This window comes from Puma concolor, chromosome A3, assembly GCF_028749965.1.
Source record: "Puma concolor isolate L17-30 chromosome A3, mPumCon1.1.hap2, whole genome shotgun sequence".
Lineage (NCBI taxonomy): Eukaryota > Metazoa > Chordata > Mammalia > Carnivora > Felidae > Puma > Puma concolor.
The window spans coordinates 128,924,428-128,942,350 of NC_141669.1; the positions used below are offsets into that span (position 1 = coordinate 128,924,428).

The following is a 17,923-nucleotide window of genomic DNA, read 5'->3' on the forward strand; positions in this document are numbered from 1 at the left end:
ACAAGCAGGAAAGGAGCCAGAGGCAGGCTGCAGCCAGGAGACCCAGAGCCTGGAAAATTCACGGGAAATCATTCACAGGGGCTTGGGAATGGTCTCTACTCAGAATCCTAAACACAACCACATGCTAACTGGAGTTCCCAAAAAGAAGCATATCTTTTCTTTGACCCATTCTGCAAGGGTCAAGAGAAGCGACTTGCCAAAAATCTATACTTTGGCATCTCCTGAAGACAGCCTCAGTGGTTTGAAAATATGTATTCTGAACCACAGCACCATGTGGAGCAGTATAGAAAACAGAAAACATTCCTGGTGGGTTATAAATGCACAAGCACAATATTTACCTTACAGTGAGCTGGACCTTGCTCACGCAAAAGCTTATACTCAGGCTGAATCTTGTTGAAACGGGCTAACTCATTCACAAGACACATTGGGGTTTTCTCTTTGGGGTGTGCCATGCTAGAAGGAACTGAAAAATAACGTAAGAGCAATGAAGTCAACTAGCAGTATATAGGACTGCTGCTCTCCCAGGGACACGAAAAAAGAGGGGAAAACGGAAGGTCTTAAGGATTCAGAGCAGCAGTGACGCACAACTGCAAACCACAAGGGGGCACCTGCCTGAAGACACAGCTGGGGTCTTCTCCGGACCAGCTGAAGCCAGGTAACCTAGGAGAGGGCAGGTCTTCCAAAGAGAGAACAGAAGGCAGGGGAATAACTAACCCATGGCAGGCAAGCAAGATTTAAATCAGAGGCAGCCCTGGTATTATAACCAACCAAGGGAATAACAAGGAGGTCTTTTGAGCACAGACACACTGGTTCCCACAACAGCTGTCAGCTGTACCCTGTTCATTATTTCGCAAAACTCAACATGCCAATACCATCTCTCAAACAATGACTGTCGTTTTCTACACAGCTAGTGTCTCATTCCTAGTCTTCTCTCAGAGGCTGCCATCCTCAGACCTTATCTACTTCAGAGAATTCTACAAGTAAAATAAAATGTCCGTGGTGGGCAGGAGTAATAGGATGTGGATATAAGAACACATTAGAAGAAAAGGCAGTAAATCCCAGAGGACTGAAACAGTCTGTAACATTTCCTTTTAAGATGGTCTGTGACGGCAAATTTGGGGAAAACTGAATTCTTAGGGTATCATGACCAGTCAAGACTGCTACCCGGTGAGCCAATCCACGGAAGTCTAGAGGTAGTGTGACAGATGCCATGCAGCTGAGAGTGGGGTGAGCCAACACTCTAAGAACAGATTTATAAAGTAAAGGAAATGAGAAATGAAAGAGGAAATGCAAGGGAAATTGTCAAACACAAGGGGTTGAGAGATGTGTTAGAAGGTGACTCTGGTATGGAGACACCCATGCTGACACCCCATTTAATTGGTTTTACCACTTTGGGGGAGGGTTGGGAAGCAGAACATTTGTTTTCAGGTCTGTTTATTTTTCAGGTGTTTCAAGTCTTTTCTCAACGATGAGCACATTTATTTGCTATTATTTCCTTTTTTAGTTTTGTTTTTAAGTAATCTCTACACCCAATGCAGGGCTCGAACTCATGACCAAGATCAAGGGTCACGTGCTCTACTGACTGAGCGGGCCAGGCACCCCATCGACAAGCACATTTAGTTCTTTTTTATTTTCTTAATAAGCAGATTTAAATGCTTCTGAACTTACTCCCTCTCTAAAACTCTCTGCTTCAGTGTTCAATTTCTAATGGGTCCTCACTGTGATTTCTGAACTACCTCTGGAACCTCAACTTAAACTCACTTGTTCAAAATAAAAACTAACAAATGCCAATACTCTCTGGCTTTCCAGTAAATGTGGCTGCCCCCTTGCCTGGGATGTAATCTCAAAGGCATATAAAATGGAGGCTCACACATACAAGAATTCGTGGTCAGTTCTGGGAAATAATTTTTAAAGCAGAATTTTCCCATAAAACAACAAATATCCAGAGTGGTATTTACTGTTCAATTCTTTCTGCTAGACACCACTTTATAACCAACTAGGTTTTATAGTTTACTTTTCAATTCTCTTTCTTACACTTTGAAGTGGTCTGTCAACTCAGGCCTCCATCAACCCAATATACAACCAGTGTTTTATATCTGGAAAAAAGAAGCATGGATGTTAATACTTTCTTCTGCTTCTTGAAGGTAATGTGAGAGTTCCCTACATCTGCAGTCTACTTATCAGATCAGAAAACAGGCTAAGAAAACATTTGAAAAAGAAGACACTTGGATTCATACGCTTACCTGCAGCTGCACTGGTGGGTGTGATAGATGCAGAGGGTAAAGCAGAGTTTTGAATAGGTCTACCTGCATTTTCAGAGGGCAGAGAGCTAGCAGTAGAAGGAATACTCATCAAAGGCTGTGAGAGAAGAGACTGGTTCTTGTTCAGTATTTGGCTCCCTGAGAGAGCAGCAGATGGGTTCTGAACTTGCACTTGAACTTGAGACATGGTCACTTTCAACAAAAGTGAACAACTGCAGGTAAACAGCTTTCAGTGCAGGTTAATTCAGTGCTATGAAGTCTAAAGTTCTACCTAAAAGTTGTAAGGGAAAGAAAATAAAAAGGTAAATTATAGAGGAGATATGTAATCGCCAATATTCAGTCAAAATTGGTGTCACCTACTCAAGAATGAAATTAGTCCCGTTAGGCCTGTAGCTATGTTGATGTATTAGAAGTGTTTCTCTCCTTGGTATACAGTGAGGTTCCTGGCCTCGTGACTTTCTCACAGTGCTTTTAAAGGACTTACAATACCCATATGCTCTGCATGTTCATTTTATAAAGAGAATCCAGTAGGGTGAAATGACATTCATTATTGAATATTAAGAGCTATGAACTATAGTTTATATTCAAAATGGCAAATTAAAAAATACGGAGAGGCTTTCCATACCATATAGGATATGGTAAAGATTTCTGGCCTCAAAACTCTAAGAAGCTGAAAGCAAAATGGGTTCGTAAGACCCTTTAATGCGGAATTTGTAAACACTGCTTCCATGGAAGGGCCATGTGCTGACTGGTACCCTTACAGTTTTCCTTTAAGCTCACTGAAGAAAGAGAAGAGTTTCTCACTTTTGCTGCTGCTTTTTCCTCGTGATGACAAAAGATCTATTTTTTTTCCTACGAGGTTTGTCTAGATGGTCTCATTTAGTTACAGACCACAAACAAAACTGTTGCATCTACATTAATACGCAAGATCCTGAGAAATCATCTGAATAGTAAAGAACATTCTATAGCCTTTGTACTATTAAAAGCAAAAGTGGCAAAGAGGAAGAAGAGAGGAACAGATTTCAGACTGGCCATTTCATCGGTGTGGCTGGGCAGTGGGACCCAGGAAGCAGAGGAGATGGTTTACTTCATCTTATAAGTTCCAAACGCATTACTTCTATTACATTTAAATTTCCTCCTAAGTCAAAAATAAGGGCAGTTCTGCTTACGTTCATGGCCATCCTTCAAAAAGCTGAAAATGTTTAAGCAAAAGTACTCAAAAATAACCAGTAGCAACAAAGAGTAGAAAAAGGCAATCAAAACAGAAACCAGCAAACAAATAAATCAAAAGTTCTATTATAGAGTGTTACTTTAATTTTTTTAACAGTCTCAAGATGATTTTTAATTAAAGCTGGATCTTTAGAAAGAGATGAAGGACCACAATTAAGTTACTTGAGAAGTTCTGGCACATTCTCTCTTGCTGAGAGCAAAAAGAACTGCAAAACTAAAAACAACAACCCAAATACCTCAGCTGAAACATGACTTTGGATATACAGACCTAAGCACCACCTTGTTCACCAAAATCCCCCATACTGCAGTTATTCCTTTGTTTACTTTTGGAGTCAGAACAAAGTGACAGACGAGGTCCACTGAAGACTAGATAACCGTTCTGGCAGACAAGTTGCCAATGTCAAGAAACAAGTCCAGAACCACCCAAAAATTAGCTAGGACCTTGTGTCATTATTCTGATTTCCTTCAGCTGTCAAAATAGAAATATTTCTCTCTCAATGCCCCCCCACCCACCTGCACTCCCTCTTTCTACACTTTGCCTCAATGGCATTTCCCCCCACCCCTTCCCCAAATCATCTATAGTGCACTCACAACTGCACAACACCAATCGCTGGTTACAGGTCAAAAAAAAAGTCAAAAGCAAAGCGTCTGCTCCAGAGCCTACCTGCATCCCATAAGCAGCAGCCCAACCCTGCCCTGGGTGGCTCTCAGAGGAGGAGACTGAATGAACTAAATTTAGAAAGGGTAGGGCCCCAAAGGATCTGTTTTGGCTAATGCTGTCTACAGCAGGCCCACAACCAGCATCTCCAGTCACAGACATAAATACACAGATTTTCTAGAAGTTGAAAAAGGGAACAAATGGCCTTTAATTAAGACTGCCCCCAAAATGTTAACCTCATCTTCACCTGGCATTGTATCTTTATAACAACTGGTTGAAACAAGTAGTTCAAAACAGCAAATAGAAATTTCCTAAAACCCTAGTAATTTACAAATTTTTAATTTCCACCATGACCAATAGTAAAATTCAACAAACAGTACTCATTAGCACATGAACACTTCTATGTGTCTTTAAGCCTGAAAAGAGAAGCTAATGCAGTGGTTCTAAAGAGGTGACAATTTTCGTCCCCAAAGACATCTTACAATGTCTGGAGATATTGTTTGTCACAACTGGAGGATGGGATGACCTACTGGGATCTAGTGGATAGAGGGACCAGGGATGCTATTTTGAGTATACATATACCAACCAACAAAATAAAATATTACTAATTTAATAAATAGCTTATATTTTTAGGAAAAGAAAATCTCCTTTTCATTTCAAAAGGCTCTAAAAAAATTTTTGAGGCTAATATTTTACCCAAACAGATGTTCCTCTCCCAAAGAGAAGACAGGCAGCTAACGTAGTTTACAAATAGGGTAAAATATACTATTTACCCACATAATTTGAACAAATAAAGCTTTTCACTACTGCTAATTATACAGTTCACAGCAGCATTTAGTGGAATCATGGAATTCTGGAGATACTACTTCTGTATAAATGTAGAATCTGTTGCTGTTCAGTACTCTGTCCCGAAGATTAAAACCTTAAATGAAAACTTGTCTTTTCTTTTGAGCCTATCTTTAAGGATTACTTTCCACCAGACACATTAGGGACTCAAAAGAGATTAAAATGATTTGTTAGTCTTCTTATAAAAGAACAGTATTTTACACACAGTAAAATTAGGTTGAAAATTGAAAACACAAAGACTTCAGTTTCCCCCAGATCTGGAAACACCTTTAACTGTTAAGCCTGTGTTGCGTTGCTCTTTCCCTGCCTCCAGCACAGATGAGGGCCTTTAATCTCCTGGTTTCTCTTATTTGAAGAGCTTTAGACACCAACTCTTCTTATTCTCAAATCCTTATATTTATCTAGCACAAATAATCAGCACTATAACACAGAGGAGTGATAGGGCAGAGTTAGGGGTACCATCTTTTTTAAAAGACTCCTAATTCCAACTCCCCCAAGTCCCAAATTTGGCTTGGTGATACAAAAGTCTTCTTATAAAAACAAAGAGTCTCACTTTGGCTGGCAGCTTCCTTTTTACAAGTGTCAAGTACTTTTTAATGGGTAGTAGGGAAGGGGAATATGGGCACATGAATACTACAAAAGCATTTTTAAAAAATTATATCTACGTGGGGTGCCTGGGTGGCTCAGTCGATTGAGCATCTGACTCTTGCTTTTGGCTCAGGTTGTGATCTCACCAACCGTGAGATCGAGCCCCACATGGGGCTCTATGCTGACAGTGCAGATCCTGCTTGAGATTCTTTCTCATTTTCTCTCTGCGCCTCCCCTGCTCACACGCACACTCTCACTCTCTCTTTCAAAATAAAGAAAGAAAGAGATTACAAGTAATGTGTTAAAAAGTGATGAGGCACAAATGCAAATTCCTCACTCAGCAGTGATTTACCAAGTCTAGGCCATAGTGAATGCAATGAGTGATCTGTTTAATACACAAGAAGGCTGATCCTTCCAGAAATAGTTTACAGAAATATCTATAAGGGTGCTTAGTCTTACTTTCAACTACCAGGTTGTTAAATGTTGTCATATGAAACAACTACTTCAGCAATTATGGAAGAACATCATTTTTAATATCCAATTTGTAGCTACCATAATACATGACTTTACTTTTGTATTCAACACATCATTCCCCTTTGCCATAAGCGATGTTTCCAAACAAGGTGTGTGAAAGAAAAAAGGAAAAGAAAAAGTCATCCAAATTCTGGACAAGCTTTTACGATAGCCACAAACATTTTAGTAAATACCTCTTCCTTCAAAGTCCTCCCTCAAATCTTACATAGCATGGGTACACAAATACAAGAGTAGTACAATAGCCTTAAAATACATCTAAAATGCCCACATCATTCCTTTAAATTCAACAGTTATTTCCAAGATCCTCTGTGGACACACCTTAGAAATTGCAATGCAGTCATATGTTTTCTACAAATAAACTCACCCTATCTCCCTATCTTCACCCCTACCAGCACCCACCATCCCCACTCTGATTCCCAGAATAGCAATTCATTGACTCCAAACATCATCCAAACACCTGTAGGCAAGGCAGCTGCAAAAACAGAAACACAGCAATCGCTGTACTCCTACATAATCAATTCTAAGAAGATAACAGCATTATCAAGCAAATAATATCCCATAGCAGGCCCATATATCAAATTACCCGATAATTAAAAGGTTCTTTAAAAGAAATATGACCCAACTACTTAAGACAGAGGGAAAAACAAAACAGACCACTATGTACTTGGTGCTCAAAAGAAAGACGGGACAAGTAGCCCCAAGGAGGCATAATCACTTGCAAAACAATAAAATCAGCCAAAAATAATGCCTGGAAGCTCAGGCTGTTAAGATCTTTGCATCCAAGTGACTGAATGTGGCTCCTGTCTCAAACGTGGCTCAGTGCCAAGTGGGAAGCGGAGGATTTTCCTTCCACACAAATGTAACCACTGGGTGGTCCGTTTAAAGAAACACTTCCTAAAAGAGAATTCATTCTCAATTGTTCATCCTATAAAAACCATCACACCAAACTGTATACGAAGATGAAAAAAAACTTTACCTCTACAGCCCAATAAGCTGCAAACCTTACTTTTTTCCTAGCTTTGAAACCTTATCAACCTCCTCTCTCCCATTCCCTAGGAGGAATTCTTAAAAATTACTAAAGTCAAACACATTATTTCTTGTAAACACGGAAGTGTTTTTTAAAATCTAAACTTATAAAAACATACAAAAATGTTTTAAACCAACCAAAATGAATAACTATTCATGATTTGCTGGAGATTTTTAAGAGTAGTACTGTGTGACCTATTCTTAAATAAGAAGGGGCTTAGTTTAATATAAAGTTAACTGGCTTTTCCTTTCAGAAAAGGGAAATTGTACTCTGTAACTATGTGCCGACTACCTAGAAACACGACTGCATTTACCATCATCTTCATGCAAAACAGACCAGAGTCAAGACCCAGTTTCTAAGAAACCAGCCTTGCTGCTAAGTAGCAACCAACAATGTTAAATCAGATCAAACTTCTGAGTTGTGGCTTTCAGTTCTACTCCCAAACAAAATAGCAATTATTCACCTAATTCTTGGCAATCCACTGCCTGGTGCCTCAGTTTCCCCAGACACCTTGTAGTAGGATATTTGACAAAGCTTTAGCTGTAGCAATCTGAGAGCTGAAACAATGAAAAAATCCTGAGGCATTGTAACAGTTATTCAGTTTTTTGAAAAGAAAAGCATTAAATAAACGCAGTGTAAATCCATTCACTGAGCCTGGTACAACTTCTCTAATTTCCTTATGCTTCAATTTCCTCATTCCCAAAGAAAGCTGGGTTTAACTTGTCCACTAATCACTACCTCGGGGATACAGTATAATGATATGCTTTTAGCTCTGAGGTAAAGTGCTAAAAACAAAAGGCAGTATGACAGGTGCAGTGTATTTCACAGTGCCCTGACATAAAACTGTAAAATCTTTTTGGTCCAGATCATCACAAGCAGCCAGTGGTAAATGGAACTTGATTCATAACCCTGTCTCATGACAGAAAACAATGTTGGATTAGTTCCACAAGTTTGAAAACCAAGTTTTACATTAACAATCTGAAAGGCAAACGACAAAAGCCACTATAATCAGGATGCTCACCAACCAAGTTATGTTTAATGACAACTTTAGGGGAACCTGGAGAGCTCAGTCAATTGAGCATCTGACTCTTGAACTTTGACTCAGGTCATGATCTCGTGGTTTGTGAGTTCTAGCCCTGCACTGGGCTCTGTGCTGACAGCATAGACCCTGCTTGGGGTTCTCTCTCTCTCCATCTCTCTCTGTCCCTTCCCTGCTGGCGTGCGTGTGCTTACTCTATCTCTCTCTCAAAATAAATAATCTCAAAAAAAAGAAAAAAAAAAAGACAGTTTTGGTGGTCAACTTTCATGTCTCAACATTTAAAGTATATGGCAGTACAGGCTAAAGGGCTTTCCACTCTAGTCATCAACCTTCCCTGTATTTACTTTCTAATTAAATCTCAAGAATGAGAAGGAATTCAAACTGCATACAATTTGTTCTGTTTCTCTAATATTACAGCCAGAAGTAAAAGTCATTTTCCACACAAGTCATTCAAGAGTTCAAAAAATATTAGATTATGAACAGGCCTGAAATTATAGCACCAAATTACGTGTACCTTAAAAAGAGGTGCTCCAGGAATAATGTTGTTTTGGTTCAGTTCTGAGAGGTTATGTGGTTAGGAAACTCCTAGAAAATAAGAAACAATAATAATTTATTAGAGTAGATCATTTCTGAAAGTGAAGATATATACTATTCAAGTTTTGGGGAAACCTAAAACTTACAAGTAGGGAAGTGTCTGAAAGCATGATGTCATGGCTTAAAGCAGCACACTGCAGAATTCAGGAAAGATACAACTGCCAACTGGGTAAAGAGTACTTTGTGGAGACATGACCACGAGAGAGCTGTGAATACCTCGAAACTAATTTTAAAGAAAGAAACTGGACATCATATACTGTCTGATCACACAAGCCTGATTTTTAAACTTATGGATTTTTTTTAAACTACTGGCTAAATATTCTGTTATAAATATTACCATATGCTTGATGATGCAAATACAATTGCATGGGAAACTTTACAAAAAGGCACTTTGTACACAAATATTCTTATATTAAACTGCACAATACAAAAAAGCACATTACCTCTAGTAAATCCAAACCATAATCGTTCTTTAGAACTGGATTTCAGGAGACATAAGAGTTTAATTCTCAAACTCTCAGGTCTGATTTAGCTACAGGTATCTTCCTTTTTAAAGGGTAGTACAGGTGTCCCTTGAACAACAAGAGGGTTAGGAGTGCCGATGCCCCACCCCACAGAGTGGAAAATTCAGGCTTTAACTTTTCACTCCCCGAAGACTTACTCACTAATAGCCTAACTGTTGACCAGAAGCCTTACCGACAACATAAACAGTTGACTAACACATACTTTGTATATGTATTCTATACAGTATTCTTCCAATCAAGCTAGAGAAAAGAAAATATTAATAAAATCATAAAGAGAAAATACATATACAATACTGTATTGTATTTTCAAAAAAATCCTCATATAAATGGACATACGCAGCTCAAACCCGGGTTGCAGTCAGTAACAAAGAAACCTCCTTACCTTGAGATGCCTTTTGCATTTTTACAACATTAAGTAATTTCATTCATTTCAATTCCTCACTGCTATTGGGGCTTAACAGAGGATGGAAATAGCTGTTCACTGTCCAAAATTTCAGAAGTAAAATAAATTCTCCTTTGTTTTACAGTATTTTAACAATTAAAGTTCCTTCTGTAAATAGTATACTATGCTAACAATTTAACAATCTAGAATCCTGTTGCTCCATAATCTCACCCATTCACAAGACTAGCATTAGTGGAAACTGAAAAAGGCCCCTGAGCAGCCCAAAGAGATAGCTAAGACCACCCTGGAGAGCTCATGCCTTTTACTCCTGGGGCCTTTGCCTTAGTTCAAGCCTATCTGTGCTGAACCATTACGGTTAGGTTTGGGTATCTAAGTTTTCTAGCCCAACCCAGAAATTTAAAAAATTAGAATGAGGGGCGCCTGGGTGGCTCAGTCGGTTGAGCGTCCGACTTCGGCTCAGGTCATGATCTCACGGTCCGTGAGTTTGAGCCCCACGTCGGGCTCTGTGCTGACAGCTCAGAGCCTGGAGCCTGTTTCGGATTCTGTGTCTCCCTTTCTCTGACCCTCCCGTTCATGCTCTGTCTCTCTCTGTCTCAAAAATAAATAAACGTTAAAAAAATTTAAAAAAAAAAATTAGAATGAAATAAATAAATAAGACTGGAAAAGGGAGCTGCTAGAATCAGACATCATGACAACAGTAAGAAACAATCACCAACAACTTTACAACAAAGAAAAAAGGAGGAGGGGAGAGAAATATAGCAGCGTGCAACCATTTGGATTTCAGACATATTTACACAATACAAGGATAGCTGACACTCATACACATTCACACTCCTGCGAGCAAACTCAGTTTTTGAAGTCCCTCAACCATTTTCAAATGATAATCCCAAGCCGTCATGATTGTTTCCAGTGTATCTACACAGCACTTACTCTCTCTAAGCAGTGGTAGAGAAGACAGACTGGGGGGTAAAGCCCAAATCTCTTTCTTTCCCACTCAAGCACACACACTAGAATGCAAAACAGTGAATTACATTCATTGCTTTATTCATTCAACAATTACTGAACACCTATTTGCAGGCAGTATCCTAGGCACTGGGGAGAAAGGGGTGCACAAATAAGATACAGTCCCTGTCCTTGTGGAATTCACATTTGTACAGGAACAACCTTGAACCTAACACAAACTTAAATTAAGAATTCACAGTGGCATTTTAACTTGTAGTAACAAATCATTTATGATCACACATCACATCATAACTAAAGAAGATACATAAGAACACAAAGACCCCTTAGCTGCAAAATGCTGATTTAGGATAAGGGCAAACCAGCTAAGCACAGTGTTGTTTGGTATGGTGGAAGGAAACTCCTGGCTGGAAATCTGAGTTTGGGTCCCAACTCTGGTGCTCAGTTGGATGATAAATGCTTCATTTAATAGGGCAAGAGGCTTCAACCTTTTAATATATTAAATGGGGTTACCACCACCAATTTCATATGATAGTAAAATAATAACTGTGTACTTCTCGGGTGGATTAACTGGTAATGTAGGTGAAATGCTTGTAAAGTATGATATTCCATGCCAGGGTTAGCTGTTAAACATCACTTTCTTAGGGTACACTGCAACTGATATTATAAAATGATGTTAAGTCACAGTCAAAACACATTATTGGGGCACCTGGGTGGCTCAGTGGGTTAGGCATCCAACTTTGGCTCAGGTCATGATCTCTCAACTGTGAGATCAAGCCCCACACTGAGCTCTGTGCCACTTCGAGTCCCCTATCCCCCTCTTTCTCTGCCCTTCCCCCACTCTCTCTCGAGCACATGCACTCTCTCTCCAAATAAAACATTTAAAAAAGAAAAAAAATTAAGGAAAAAAAAGCAAAATTAGAAAGAACTTTATCCCTCCCTCCAAAAAAATTTATTCTTTTTTTATGTTTGGTGCTTAAACAGGTAAAGTCTGTTAACAGGAAAATCAGTACCCAGTAGTCATACTCTGAATGTTCCAGACTGTAAAGGTTCACTATACTACAAACCAAAAGGAAACTATTTACCTAACTCTATTTGTCATCTAGGTGAAGGGTCACAGAGCTTCAATGAGCAAGTTGGTTAAATTGTGCAACAAAGAACATAAGCCTCCAGGCATAATCAGACTTATCACTACATATAAATTATCTTCTTTCTGACTGAGGAAAGGACTGCCTAGCATTCTGTACGAAATCACAATGCCATCAGCAGACAATGGCCCTGTTTGTATCAGGGTGGAATCTGCAAGAGTAGAAAATTCATGCCTCAGTTAATTTTAATCTATAGAAAGCACGGACTTCAAAAAGTAAAACTGTGAGAAAATCAGACAAGATCTAGTTAAATCAAAAAGCTTGTGCCTGAGGGGAACCGATATAGACAATTTAAGAAGGAGCATGTGCTCACTTCATCCCCAGAGAAGACCCATTTCCAACACCTTTTCATGATTAATGAGACACACGTATGTCATTACAGACTACACGGTCACCTCAGTTGAGGTTAAAACACACAATGGAGGGGCGCCTGGGTGGCGCAGTCGGTTAAGTGTCCGACTTCAGCCAGGTCACGATCTCGCGGTCCGTGAGTTCGAGCCCCGCGTCAGGCTCTGGGCTGATGGCTCGGAGCCTGGAGCCTGTTTCCGATTCTGTGTCTCCCTCTCTCTCTGCCCCTCCCCCGTTCATGCTCTGTCTCTCTCTGTCCCAAAAATAAAATTAAAAAAAAAACAAAAAAACAAAAAAACGTTGAAAAAAAAAAAACACACACAATGGAAACTCACACACCAACTCATGAAAACCCCAAATCCAAACAACAGGTTTCATTTCACTGATGTAGCCTTTTAAAACTAACCCTAAGAGAGGACTACCGCCAGGGTGGAGAACCAAAGAGGCTTCCTATTCAAGGAGATCAGCAATTCAAAGAAAATAAAAAAGAAACTGTTCGGGAGGCAGTTCAATACCAAACAGAAAGTTACATGAAATATTCCCAATACCATCAGTGAGGAAATGGATGTTAGAAATGGCTAGGAGGCAAAGAGGGCAACAGCCACCCGGCCCTATAAAGTTAATTGGAAGTTTAGTTAACTCATATCCAATAAAGTAGAATATTGTAATTTTAAAGATAATCACGTTCAGGGTGCCTGAGTGGCTCAGTCTGTTAAGCATCCGAACTCTTCATTTTGGCTCAGGTCATGATCTCACAATTCAGTTTATGAGATGGAACCCCATACAGCTTGCATGGGATTCTCTCTCCCTCTCTGCCCCTCCCCTGTTCTCTCTCTCTCTCAAAATAAACAAACATGAAAAAAAAAAAAATAAAGAAACTGATTTTCTTAACAACAACCTTATTTACAGCTCATAAATCATTTTTAGCAAACTTCATGAATGATTATAGCAATAATTTAGGGGAGAGCCTCCTACAGGTTCATGAAACCTCCTTCTCCCCGTTTACTTCTAAGTAGTTCCCCCAACTCCACAAACTCTGAATCACCTTAAAAGTTTTAGTTTGACTGTATCAATCCATCACAGCAAACCAGGAAACCGTAAGTCTTCAAACTATTTCAAGGGAATGATGAATAGGGTTCATTTTAAAAATTGAGTATTACTGATACAGGCTTTTTTTTCAAATTGGTCTGATATTCTGGTAAACAAAAATCATCCTACCTATGGTAAAGCACTGGTGACACACAGAAAAAACTACCCTAAACAAAAAGCACCTGAGCATAATTAGAGACGAAGGATGGTTCAATGGATAGAGCTCAGGACCCCACTACAGTTACTTGGCCTCCTAGACAGGCCTCAGTATCCTCAGCCACTATGAACCTACATCTGCAAAGACGTTTTCGAGTATCAGAAATATAACATAAAGCGTCTACTTCAACTCTTAGCACAAAGGAAGAGCCTGATGAACAGCAGCTTTTTATATTATTAGATAAATTCAATCTGACCCTTCAGATTCCTTTCCTGCATCAAGTAACCCTCATCCTGTAATCCTAACCTACCTAGCACATGGTTAAGAGCTCAATAAATAGTAGCAAGTATTATTATCCAGCAAATTTACTAATCCTGTCCTCAGCCACATAAACATCTATAAATATAAGCTTATAGCTACACACCACTTGTAAAAACCATTTTAAATGGGAACAGAGAACATGCTGACTAAAATCAACCCACTCACTGGGCAACCAGTTCTAAAGCTACATCAAATATAGAGACAATCTAATGAACAATCATTTTCATTTAAGGCAAAGACCCCAGGGCACTTAAGTACATTTTTTTTAGACTTTGTAGTCTGGTAGAAATAACAAAAATCTTCTAGAACAATTATGACCTCTGTATTACATTATAAAAAAATAGCCTAGTTTGGTTCCATTACTGTTATAAACTCACAAAATCATCACACTTCTCCCCCAAATTAGATTCCAGATTAAACAGAAGCAGATGGGCTACAAATTTAATATTTAGAAGACTAATTTTTAATCGAAAGCAAGTACTTTCTTCGATAGATTTTCCCACTTTTGCTTTCAGTAAATATACTTACTTTGGAGGAACCCCCTGAATATACTCCTTTGACAAATAAATGCACAGGTGTAATTCCAGAAACTATAATAAAGTTTGTGGAGAATTTGTGTCTACCTTCTCTTATCCAGTGACATAAATTACTTTTACATCAACCTTATTCACTATGGGAATGTAAATATTTTAAAAATTAAGCTCTTTGCAGTTATTTCCCCCCCTTTACCGTTTAATAATAAATAATTTCCTTTGGTAAGATTTTCTAGTTTAGAGCAACAGATATCCAAGTCATGCATCTATTGGCGTTTGTTACAATTAACACAGCTATATATTTGTAATCCTATTCTCTCTTTAGTAGGTGAGAACAAAGGATCTGGCCAACATTATTCAAACTTTGTAACACTTGATTTATAGATAAGCACACATCGGTGCAAAAATTCATTAAACATTTCTTCAAGAAAGCAAAAAGTTCTAGAGTCAAAGCAAAATTGGAAACAAATATCAACAAAGCTTTTAAAGTCCTAGGAACACCTTATAGAGCTGCCTCGATGTAAAATTAACTGTGGTGGGGGCACCTGGGTGGCTCAGTCAGCAAAGCATCCACACTCTGGATTCCAGCTCAGGTCAAGATCTCACGGTCTTAAGATTGAGCCCCGTGTCATGTCAGGCTCTGCTGACGGCACGAAGCCTGCTTAGGATTCTCTCTCTCCCTCTCTCTCTGCCCCTCCCCTGCTCACTCTCTCTCAAAAATGAATTAAAAAAAAAAAAAGAAATGTACTGAAAAATAAAATGGGGGGCACTTGGCTGGCTGAGTCAGAAGAGCATGTAACTCTTGTTCTCGGGGTCATGAGTTTGAGCCCCACGCAGGGTGCAGAGATTACTTAAACAAATAAAACTTAAAAAAATTCAAAAACAAAAACTTTTAAAAAAGAAAAATAAAATGAATTAATGAATTCAAAGAGACGTGATAAAACAAGTATAGTAAAATGTCAATAGCAGAAAGCAGATGGTAGATACGGAGGTGCACACTACAATTCTTTAAATGTTGTTACAGGTTTGAAAATGTTCATAATAGAATGTTGGGGAAAAATAAGGATAGTGAATAACATGTCTTCTAGTTCAATCTCTAACTTGTAAATTATACTTTTTGAAACAGCATAAATGTTAAGCCTTGATTTTTTTTAATGAGGTTTTATTTAAGGAAAAGCTCATTTAGAAAATTACACCAGAAGCATTTTAGCCACAAAGGTCTCTGTCACCAAAAGTTGAAAATTTAAAACAAGCTTTTATAGGTTTAGTGTGACGCAAAAGGTCTAGTGTGAAACAAAATCTGTCATAAACTTCTTTAAACACTTCTGAAGGCCCCAGAATCCCATTCCGAGAGAAAGAAAGCAACGCCAAAAGCTCTTGTTTGAGGGGGAAGAATTCACATTTCCACAAACCGAACACGTCTGTGTCACTAAGTGTAACAGCAAATAAGATGATCCAGTTTGCAGGATCATAAAAACAAGGTCCCTGGAACTGACTTATGACATCCAACAAAAAGATGTCTTTTTCATGAAAGTTTCATTTTTATGATGGTGAATTTCACTTTCACTCCATCCCCTAAGAGCAAGAGAAAGTTGCTCAGTAAGCGGAGACCCGCTTGGACTCCTATAGTAAGTATCTTCGTTGTCTTACTGAGGGGAGGCTGGATACAGCAGCACAGTATAGGCCACCGTTTGAAGATTACACTCAGAATGTTAATGGGTTAGACTTCAGAGATGAGGGGGGGGAAGTTCTATGAGTCATGCTCATTTCCAAACTTAAAATAATCTGTATATAAATGGGTTTTCTGGCTGAATCTTAAAAGAGAGCAATTTAAGTCTGAACAAACTGTATTTATGGTAACAATTCCAAATACTTAAAAGTTTTACTTTAAGCCTCCTGGGAAGCACTAAGCATTTTTTTAAAAAATAAAGTACGTTTTGTGCCCTTTCTTAGATACCAAATTATTTTTTCCTAAGTTAATTTTAAGAGCTATTCATATCCCTCTCCATCTCTCAGATTGTAACAAGTAAAACCTAACATCCATTTTCACTACACCTGATCAAGCTCAAAAGTAAACATACACAATTGAAATTACGTTACAGGTCTAAAAACTGTGAAGTGTCCATGACCAGAAACTTGAAAATTAAGTAATGATTCCTTACTTACGCAATATTCCTGTCAACCTCCACTCTAGGAAAAAAATCTCTTTTCAGACAGGAAAGAAAAAACATGAGCATCTATGCTGTGAAATTCATTCATACTTACTAAAAATAATTCTACAACAGAGTTTGGAAAGCAAATACCCTTTGCTTAATTCTTAACCTGAGGTGACAGCAGCATATTTATGCCACCGTAAAGAAACTTTGAAAGTTTCATTATGAATTATTAACTATAGTTTAACTATGACACAAAGTTATTCTCCATTAGAAGTGGTTTAACAGGTCTCCACGAAAACGAAAATGGCTTTTCAATTATAGCCATTAATAGCTCAAGAACTGTTGCTTTTGTACACAAAGAAGCAAGGCAACATTTTGGACATGACTTTGAGTGGGAAAAGCACTGAACCAAGAGCTAATGTGGCAGCTCATTCTTTTTCTGCTGTATGATAATCATGTATAAACAAAGATGACAAGTCCAATAAACAAAATGAGAACTAGGATTTCACTAAAAGTAAATTTTGTGACAGATTAACAGTCTGGGGCAATCTGGTAAAATTATATGATGTTTAGGATTTCTTTCAAAATAACCTACTTTGGGGGAGGAGGTACTACTTGAAACAATATGACCTTGGCTACAAGTTAATTATTGTCAAAGCTAAGTGACCAATACATGAGGATTCTCTATAGTTATCCAACTTTTGCATGTTTTCCGTAATAAAAAGTTGTTTAAAAAAAGTTATGGGGCGCCTGGGTGGCTCAGTCGGTTCAGCGTCCGACTTCAGCTCAGGTCATGATCTCACAGTTCATGAGTTGGAGCCCCGCATCGGGCTCTGTGCTGACAGCTCGGACCCTGGAGCCTGCTTTGGATTCTGTGTCTCCCTCTCTCTCTACCTCTCTGCCCCTCCCTCTCCTCCACCCCACCCCCACCCCCCACCCCAGAAGTCTGGCTCTCTCTCTCAAAAATAAAATAAACATAAAAAAAGTTATCAACTGCAATATTAAAATACCATTTTCCCAAAACTACAATTCAGATGTGGCAGAGGCATGCTTGTTGCACAGATTTCTCTTTCTTTCTCTTTTTTTTCTTGCTTCCTTCCTTCCTTCCCCTCTCTTTCTCTCTCTCTCTCTTTTAGGTAGGCTTCATGTCCAGCACAGAGCCAGTCGTGGGTCTTGGATTTACAACGCTGAGATCAAGACCTGAGCTGAAATCAAGGGTCCGATGCTTAGCTGACTGAGCCACCCAGGCACTCTGGTACAGCTGTTTCTTAGGTGTTTTTAAAGAGTCATCCAAACAAATATTTTACACCAGAAATGACTCTGTCAGAAAATTACAGGAAAATGTCAACGTCAGAGAGGCCACTTTGCATCACATGTTATTAAGAGACAGGTGTAAATCAAAACAATTTTGAATTCAGTAAGGAAATTTACTACCTAAAACAATCCTATGATACAGGAGATCATTCAGTAGAGCAAACACACACTCTCTGCTTTTTTGTAAATTTGA

General features: G+C 38.7%; 1 protein-coding gene across 19 annotated transcripts in view; it reads right to left on the reverse strand.

Moving 5' to 3' along the window:
* Positions 1–17,923, reverse strand: part of STAU1 (staufen double-stranded RNA binding protein 1) — a 94,200-nt gene that overhangs the window by 36,632 nt on the left and 39,645 nt on the right. For 10 of the 19 annotated variants that reach the window (XM_086702434.1, XM_086702435.1, XM_086702445.1 and 7 more), the window contains 3 exons: positions 8,698–8,768; positions 2,244–2,532; positions 339–463 (listed from right to left, as the gene is read on the reverse strand). The exons of 1 other annotated variant lie outside the window; for it this stretch is intronic. In XM_086702434.1, coding sequence (XP_086558560.1) covers positions 339–463; positions 2,244–2,448 — 330 coding nt within the window. In that variant the 5' untranslated portion in view covers positions 2,449–2,532; positions 8,698–8,768. Of the gene's footprint in view, positions 1–338; positions 464–2,243; positions 2,533–8,697; positions 8,769–17,923 lie in introns of those variants that run through there. 8 more of the 19 variants (XM_086702448.1, XM_086702447.1, XM_086702446.1 and 5 more) reach the window with 4 other exon arrangements.